The following is a 10,223-nucleotide window of genomic DNA, read 5'->3' as shown; positions in this document are numbered from 1 at the left end:
AACAAATTGTAATTTAATATCGCAAACACTATTTTTTACGCTGAATAGTTTGTTTCCAAACTTTCAAATTGTCCAAGAATATCGAAACTTGCACAGAGTAAAGAACTAAGTGTCCCACTAAACGCAAGTACATCGTCATCGTCCAAAAACGTTACGCACATCGTCATCGTTATTGTTGTTGTTGTCACACGAAAAGAATAGTTTTGCTAAAGCATCTAAAAATTTAGCTATATACTTATATCTTAAAATAAATTTGTAAATAATTTTATGTAAAGTAATTTTATTAGATCATCAAAATAATTTTATATATATATATATTCCAAGCTGGTTGTTCAAATGTTAAAACTTATTATAGCATTGCTCGTTATGCTTGAGCATCTTACATAATTATTTTGTTAATCCAATAAAATTATTTTCAGATTTGTATCCTAGCTAAATTTTGAGATATATTTTTAGAAATATATTTCAGCAAAATTGTTCTTTCTGTGTGACAGGATCACTCTTCAAGTCGAAAACTTCTACTAACCGCGAAGTACGCACGTTGGCGATGCCACGGTTCTATTATCGATTATTCGCTAATTTATTCATGCTTGCGAGTAGACGACGACAACGACGACGACGACGGCGTACTGGCCACCACTGCCGGTCGATTCGGACCTCGCTTGTCGGCCACAACACGCGAGCTGCCACATTCCATGCGCCATTATAGTCGAAAACCGTCCCGACGGACAAGTCATGCCGCTCGTATGATCACCATCGAGGATTATCGTCAATTCGACCTGTATCTTCGTCACATCTCCAATGTCGGACATTGAAGAGGAATCGATCGAGAAGCGGCTGAAAATTGTGCTCGTGGGTGACTCCGGTGCCGGCAAAGTGAGTTTTTATCAGCATCGCTTGAAAACGCGGCGATGGTCAACAGAGGTGATTGATCCCTAGTTTCGGAGGTGCTCGGCACTTAACGAGCGATATTTATTAGTGTGTATCCGTCCGTTTAAATTTGTTTGTGATCACCATGGTGAAAAACGCTACAGCAAGAATCTTTCAACAGGTGATAGGGAGAGTTTCGTTATCGAAGAGTACTTGATAAATGATCCCGCACCAATCTTATGAGAAAATGTCTTTCTGCAAATTTTGCTAATTTTTGGATATGTTGTAGTTTTCTTCATTCTGAACAAATGTCTCAATGGGCACAATGTGATTCTACATGTGTGGGCCATTTCTGTGCTACAAGCCTTGAAAAGTTCAAATTTTACATAATTTTATTAGACCTTTCAAGATTTGATGTAGCGCGGAAATGTTTCATAGGATCAAATTGTGTCCATTTGTTCAGAATGAAGAGAACTATAACAGATCCAAAAATTAGCCAAACCCGCAGAAACACATTTTCATAAAATTGGTGCGAAGTCATTTCCGTTATCTTTTCGTGACGACTGTGATGGGCGGTAAAGTTAACGAGTTCATAATTCTTTTTACGGATGTTTATATGATTCTTTACGATTCTGATTGTTGTAGGTATTATTCATGTTAGTATTACTATAGTTTTGTTGATGTAGTGATAACTATATATATTTCTCTGTGTAAAATAAACATACGGTCATATTGTGCAATATAGATTAACGATGAATGTAATATGCGAATTAGGATCGATGAAATCTCCGGTCGCGACTTCGTGTCTCTGGATCCAATGTGGAAACTTTCGCAACATGCGACGTTCGCGGTTTATCGTATTCATCAATTTGCTATGTAATGATAGAATAATAAAGCAAATCGGCAGAAACGAATTTTCTAATCGATGCATTTTTGCATTAACAAGACTAATCATGTAGGTCAAGTATGAATTTATTAACCTTTAATTTTGGAAGCTATTTTCTGACCTTCTTTTTGTCGCGAAATGACAAACGTCACGAGGAAAAAAAATCGACAATATTTTTTGCGTGATATTTTTTTGATTCAGGATAAATTCTTATATATTTGGGCACAATTTCTACTGTTATTTATTCACCTTATTTATAAAACTGTTATTTATAAAACTAAAATACTGTTATTTATAAAACTTAATCCTACTATTTTTTTATATATAAAGTATTAAAGTGCAATTTTGTGCAGTAAAGGAAAGCTAACGTTTTATCCCCACTTGACTGCAAAACAACATTAAAAAGCTGTTCGCTGACTTAGAATCTTAAACTTACATAAACATCGTATAAACATATACATAAAGAAAATTTAATTGCATTTTATATCTTTATAATGAAATTAGATAACTTTTTTATGTATACGTTTATGCGGCTATGCAAGTTTAGTAATAAATAAACTCTTAAGGGGATATTCTAGTCTAGAAGCTGAATTTTTATGCGAATTTTTAAAAAATATAAGATAAAGTTTTTTGAGACAAGGTTTTTTTCTACATATTTGTACATACTTAAAGAACGTCTCAGAATTTTTTTATTAAAAAATAATTGTTAATATGCGCTGTATAAAATATTAAGTATTAAGTCGTGAAAAATAAAACTAGGTTTATGACTCCCACGATTCCAGCTCTTTTGCTCTAAAACAAAAATCAAAGAAATTCTTAATTAGTATGAATTTGGCTATAGCAGGTACTAGAATAAAGAAAAAATACTGATAATTTGAAAAATGTCGTCATGTCGAAAATTAAGTTTCGATCGCGCCTTTTCTGCCAAAATGGTTGTAAAAATTACAAAAATATGTATTTCAACTTGATCTTAATACGGGTTATAGTCATATATGTGCTAAAGAATTGTGCGCATGCCTGATTCGATTGATCAACTTTTCGAAATATCATGGGAACCAATTTGAAAAAGGTTTTGAGAAAACGCGTTTAAAGTTTTTCTCAAAACCTTTTCGTACTAATTATATAGAGATAATTTTACTTACAATCAATCAGCTAGAATCCTTTCTTTTCCATGTTCTGTCGCCGGAAACCATTAAATATGTTGCAACATTTTCAGCTTCTTCATTCTTTTTCTTCTCATCACCAAATTCTTTTGAAATAGGAAAGTCGATATCTTTCGAATTTTTCTTTGCAGTTTTTTTGCGAAAATGAATCGAAGATCGCTCCCTACCAGGTGCAATAACTTTATTAATTTGCGAATCGAACTAATTCCTTTGACAAACATATTTTCTATACCAAATATTTGCAAAATATGAATGAAATCGATTTTACCCTTAGAATATCCCCTTAAGCCAGCAAAGCCACATTTTCATCTTTATATATTTGCATATATAATAAATATTGCAAATAATTTAAAAAGATAGATTATAATCACAATTGCTCACTTTTCCTATTTTCAGTAGGAAACCTCGGTTTTTTAAATGAATCTCCGGTTTTTTTTTTGGCAGAAATTTTTTTGGAAAAAATCTGTACTTAATATTTTATCTGTACTACTCTATAATTAATATATTTCATGTTAATTTATTTATAATCATTTAGTTATTTACATGTAGATAACTGTACATTTCTATATTCTGTATTCTGAGATTTATATTATTGTTTTTATTCTGGAATTTATATTATTGTTTTGTGTTATTTTTTTATCAATTTTTAGGAGTTGCAGTAAATAATTGCAAAATAACAGTTACATGCATAATAGCAATTACAACAGCGATTTCGAAATTAAAAACTGGATATTTAAAAAAATAATTTTAGATCCATTCACAATTTCATATCTCCGATTCTGTTAATCGTAGACAGCTTTCTATAGTCGCATTTTTTTTATTATAAAGTCTACTTCAAATAATGTCGTATGTAGTTTTCTCATCAGAGACATCGGAAACGTTTGCGGAGGCAAAATATAAAAAATTGGTATTTTCAAGCGATTAATTTTTATCTTTTACTTTATAACTTTAAACTGCTGCATCGAAACTATTTGTCCCATAGAGCTCCACTTATATGAAAAAAAGTACGACTATACTTTATATAATTTCTATATAGATATAGCACATTCTTTATATAATTTCTATATAATTTCTGTATAGATATAGCACAAAGAATAAAAAATCATAATATTTTTAGCTTAAACAGTTAAATCTCTATTTTTGTTTTAACCTCTGTAAGTGTCATGTCTTAACCTCCATATAATAAAAGACTCCGCACAAAAGGAATAGAGAATAAGAATTTTACCTATCAGAAACTGTGTATTCCACAATACATGATTTCTGATAGGATTGAAATTCTTATTCTCTGTCTCTCTTCCTTGTCCCTTTTATTGTGCGGAGCCTCTAATCGAGCATATGCTTGCGCATGCGCATTTGTTTATTTTTACGGAGGTCGGTCTCGACAAGTTACTTTTAGAGGTTCGATTGTATTACTTTCTTCCAATCCGAAAAAGTGAAGGCAAAATAAAATCTATAATATTTACTAAATAAAGCACTTAAAACAATAAATAGCTTTTTGGGAATTATTTTCTTTTTAAAATCTAAAGAGACTTATTATGCATGCAAGTGTAACTGTTATCTTGCAACTGCTTGCTGCAACTCCCAAAAATTGATAGAAAAACACAAAAAATATCAACATAAATTTCAATCCCAGAATCTAGAAAACTTTGTGCTGGAAATGTATAATTGTAAATAAGTAAATGATCATAAATAATAATCAATAAAATCGTGATCGTAAATCAATAAAGTAACATGAAATATATAAATTTAAATGAATTAATATTAACTGATATATTATATCCCACATACAACACAGTTCTCATCCCCAAGATCTCATCCCACGTCGGAAAATTGTATTTATGCGAGATAAAATGAAAAATTATTTACATTCAAGCTAAACAAAAGAATGTGAATTTCTATTATACATAATTCTGATAACATTAGTTATTAAAATAAATATGTTAAACAATTTAAGAGGGAACACCATCCTTGAGACCTAAAAATGATATCTAATTTTGACAATTTTTTAGTAAATTAATAATAATCAACCAAAAATCATCAATTTTAAGGATTTTACTATATGAACTTTCGAGAGAATTTTTACAAAAAAATTTTTTTTAATTTTTATCAAAATTTTAATCGTAAAATGGCGACACTATATCAGCAGAGCTTCCTTTTTTGAGCGAGTACATATATTGTGTACACGGAATTTTCTACACTTTTTGATTTGTGGAAGAAACCTAAAAATTTTTTATTATCTGCATACTTAAAGCTAGAGAAATACGTAGAATTATTTCAAAATTATTAATTTTTATAATTATAATATAATAAAATTATAATATAATAACGTAGATGTTTCGATCAATCGTGAGTACATCATTAGTACATAACAATATCAAGATGTTAAATAAAAAAAATATATAAAATTAAACGATGAAAGCTATAATTTTAAATATACTTCCATTTAAAACATCTAGTGTTGTGGCTGTATGCTCCCTATTATTTATATTTTGTATTTTTAAGCCACTTTCAAACAGTTTAAATTTTATTAATTTTGTAAAAATGCTTTGTTGCGCAATAGAGCAGACTCATCGGCGAAGTGAGGAAATGCAAGATATTGATTTTAACGGGATTATATATTGAGATATTGATATAAAATTATTAAAATATTATTCTTAACAATATGAATAACACTATAAATTTAAGTAAAAAAAATTTTTGATTTTTTTGAGAATGTCCTTTAAGGAGAGTGTCCCTCCTTAATAAAATAAAGGATAATCATACACTTTAAATATTATAGGATTGAATGGAGATATTGTGAGCACTTTAAGGAATACGGAAAAAAAAAGATTAGTTGCCACAGCTAAAAATTAGGTTTGACAACTAATTCAGTAGCATTATATGGATACCTAACGTCGTATCTGCAAGATTTAATTTCCATTAGCTGTGAGACCTAAATATTATCATTGTAACAAATAAGCATTTTGCTATTATTGATCATTGTAGCAAATATTTTCTGTGTAGCAGACAATTTGATATCAAGTACAATTTCAACAAATCATATTTAGCTATGGTAAAGACAATTTCCTTTTACACGGATATATCCGATAACTATAACAATCAATTTCATGTTGCTAAATAAAATTGATCTGTAACAGACATACATACTTTGCTATCATATTCTTATATTAGCTACAGCAGCAAATCCTTTGTATGTATTAACAAATTTCATAGCTATAGTAGCTAATGCAGCTAATCAAGATTAGCTGTAGCCAGAAACATTTTTTTTCCGTGAAACATTTTGATATATCTAGCATATACTGAAGAATAAAAAAATTTTATGCACTACTATTTGATAGATGTATTGATACAATAAATAATAAAATAATGGCTATGAGAGTCAGTGCGGGAGACAGTGCGCAAATCAACAAAGTCAATATTAAATAAAATTTGCTATAATATCATATAAAATTTATACGTTTCGAGTTTGAGCCTTTCTCAGCAAAAATTACAAACAACAATATAACTTAAAATTGATTAAACCATGAATAAAACCATGAAAAGTATAAAAGATAAAACATACATAGCAATAAGGAGACATTATATAAAAGATTTTAGAAAAATCACAATAAGTTTCATCAAATCAGATCATCATCAAATCAGAGAATCATGCTGCAAATTGCTGCCACAAAGAGAAACGTGAGACCAATATGATAATCAATATAGTTGAATTACTTGCATGTGTTAACAACTAAAATAACGTTGTATGTTCTTAATAATAATTAATAGGAATAGACTTATCAAAATTTACATACTGTATCGTATCAATTCACTCCCATTGTCACATCAAATGCATTAGCATTGAAAAATTCAAATCGTTAACAATAATACAAATAAATCAGTCAATATAATGTAAAATAAGTCAGATCGTCAATGTCAAATATAAAGTGGCAATGTATTATGTTAAGAAGTAGTCAATACATATAAACAATGAATATATCTTTATAAATAGTTAATTAAATCATTGTATTGCTTGGATTAAACTCTTTGTATCTGTTTTCAAATTAAGACCATCGCTTAATATTGTATATATCATTTCTGAGGTGCTTTTGATATGTTCTTTCTCATCCAGAATTTTAACATTAGACCAATTCATAACTATGGTGCATCCTGTGACCAGTAATAATAGAATGGGTCAACGTTTGTCTTATGATTCTTCTGATTAATATGTTCTGATATTCAGATTTTTAAATTCCTTCCAGTTTGTACATAAGATGCACAGTCCTTGCATTCAATTTTATAAACAACATTCATTTTATTGCTCTTTGGTAACGGGTCTTTCTGTACTTTAATGATTAATGAATTGATTTAATTTATGCATGCTGTAAAAAGTAATTTTTTATTCTATGTTTGAATTTTTTCGAGAAATTTATTTCACAAGAGGAAAGGTGAGTCAAGGTTAATTTGTGATATCAACTGTTCATTGGCAACAGAATTTGTATGATAACGTTTAACGCTTTTATTATAGATTAAAAACTTAATTCTGTTTGTTATAGTATTGCAAATGAAATCCAATAGATAATCATTGTTTTGTAACAATGAGTACAATTAATTCAATATTTTTCTGATGGAACTCCGGATGTGAAAGAAGAAAAACTTTGTTAATTAAACTAATAATAACGCCTCTTTTTTGGATAACAGGATGCTGCGACAAAAAATTCAGGAATCTATCTGAGGAGAACAGTTTCTGATACCAATCAAATTTACTGACTGTCAATAATGATAATATCTAGAAAATTGATTTTTTTATCATCCATCTCCATATGATAAATTGCAATCTTTGATGATATGAGTTAAAGTCTTTTAAAACATTATCGACGAAAGAGAAAGGGACTGCCACAACTAAATCATCAACGTATCTATAAAAAAGGGTATACAAACACCTAAAGAATCCAGCACTCTGCTTTCCAAATTCTGCATCACCAATTCTGCAAAGATAGGAGAAAGAACCCAGGGTACCAAAGTATAGTTTTGTTTGTAAAATATTAATAAATCTACTTCTTATTTATTACTACGAACATACAACATTATTTTAACTGTTGACACAAGCAAGTAATTCAACCAGCCATGCAACTATTGTCGTGTTGGTCTTACATTTCTCTTTGTAACAGCAATTTGCAGCATCTGATTTGATGAAATTTATTCCGATTTTTTTAAGATTTTTTATATAACGTCTCTTTATTGCTATGTACGTTTTATCTTTTATACTTTTGGTTTTATTCGGTTATATGATCTAATCAATTTTAAATTATATTATTATTTGTAATTTTTGCTGAAAAAGGTTCAAACCCAGAATCGAAACATACAAATTTTATAGCAAATTATTGAATATCAACTTTGTTAATTTGCGCACTGTCTCCCGCGCTGACTTTTATAGCCATTATTTAATTTCGTTATTTATTGTATTGTTTTCTGAAGTCTTTTATTTATTGATATTTTATTTTAGTATCGAAATTGATTATTTTAATACAAATGGTGGTGAGTGCTTTTATTAAAAATTAGCTCATATTACCTTCTGGGTAGGATAATATGAGCCCAAGAAAGTTTTTATAAGAAAGTATGCAAAAATAAAAAATGATTGATACAAACATATATGTATACACAGGATATTCCCAAAAGGTGATATCAAATTTTAAGGATATATAGTACTCGTTAAAACAAATAAAAAAAATCTTAATGAATAAATCTTATGAATAGTATTCCGAAAACCTTTTATTTCTGAATTATGAAGCATTTCTTCTGTGAAAAATAGAAAATAAATTAAATCTACAATAAATGTTCAATGTGCCTTCGGCTCATGTCAATACACAATTCGGCATGTTTCATCATTGAAGGTCAAAGATTCCAGGTTTATTTCATATTTGTTGACAATAATTTCCAAGTCTCTTAGTCAGTTCATTTACGTCCGTATGTGATCACTTAATTACGCAGGGATTGTTGTATTCAACTTTGAATTGTGAACCGTCTAGTTTTGTGTTATCTGAAAAATGGTCAATTTTTACACAAATTCTAAAATGACGGATATTCATTTTATGTATGGCAGAGCAAAGGGCAATGCTTCAAAAGTAGTGTATCATGCTTGTATCATGCAACTTATCCGAATCGCTGACAGCCAAGTAAAAGAATGTTTAGCAAAATTCATCAATGTTTACATGAGACCGAACAGTTCAAACCAAATTTAGTTGACTGCGATAGACCGCGACTTGTTAGAATTCCTGCATTCGAGGAAAATATTTTACGCACAATTGAAGAAAATTCTGAAACATCTTGTCAAAAAATCGCCCTGCAAAAAAGATCAAGCCATCACACTGTGGAACATTTTGCATGATCAACTTTTGCATCCCTATCATGTCCAGTACGTTCGGGCTCTTCTAGTTGATTTGCAATAATCACTTTTTGTCAATGACTTCTTAATTGATGCAATCAAGATCCACGATTTGTGTAATATTTTGTTTTATTAATGAAGTATTCTTCACCAGGATCAATGTTCATAACATGTTTGGGGAGATAAAAATCCTCATGTTATCATATTATAGCATCACATCAGCATCGTTTTTCTATGAACGTTTGGGCAGGTATTTTTGGAGACCATCTAATCGGACTTTACATTTTGCTTAATAGACTAACAAGTGTCTTAATTTTCTCGAAAATAATTTATTCGAACTTTTGGGAGATATTTCTTTGCAACGTAGATAACGAATGTGGTCATGCACAGTGGTGCCCATTTCCTCGTTAATGTTAGATCATTTAATCAATTGTTTTTAAGAAAGATAGATAGGATGTGGCGTCCAGTTGTATGGCCATCTCGCTCACCAAATTTAAATCCGTTGGATTATCTACACTTGAAGAGCATGGTATATGCCACATCAGTTGATACAATAGATGAATTGACTCAGAGAATTGAAAATTGTTGTCAATAAAACGGAATAAATCTGGAATCTTTGAACGCGTTCGATCTTCAATGAGAATTGTATGTTGAAATGGACGGAAGACACAATTGAACATTTATTGTAAATTTAAAAGTTATTTTCTATTTTTCACAGAAGAAAATGCCTCATAACTCAGAAATAAAAGGTTTTCAGAGTACTGTTCATTAAGACTACTTTTTGGTTTGTTTTAACGTGTATTATATATCCCTAAAATTTACCACCTTTTTGTGGTACCACACACACTCACACACACACACACACACACACACACACACACNCACACACACACACACACACACACACACACACACACACACACACACACACACACACACA

The 10,223-nt window shown here is 29.9% G+C and overlaps 1 protein-coding gene across 1 annotated transcript in view; it reads left to right on the top strand.

Moving 5' to 3' along the window:
- Positions 1-801: 801 nt before the first annotated feature.
- Positions 802-10,223, top strand: part of LOC105626675 (ras-related protein Rab-28-like) — a 19,120-nt gene continuing 9,698 nt past the window's right edge. The window contains exon 1 of the mRNA XM_012207968.1: positions 802-876. Coding sequence (XP_012063358.1) covers positions 802-876 — 75 coding nt within the window. The remainder of the gene's footprint in view (positions 877-10,223) is intronic.

The sequence above is a fragment of the Atta cephalotes genome (genome assembly GCF_000143395.1).
Source record: "Atta cephalotes unplaced genomic scaffold scaffold00006, whole genome shotgun sequence".
In the NCBI taxonomy this organism is placed as follows: Eukaryota; Metazoa; Arthropoda; class Insecta; order Hymenoptera; family Formicidae; genus Atta; species Atta cephalotes.
This window is presented reverse-complemented; position numbering and strand designations above follow the sequence as displayed.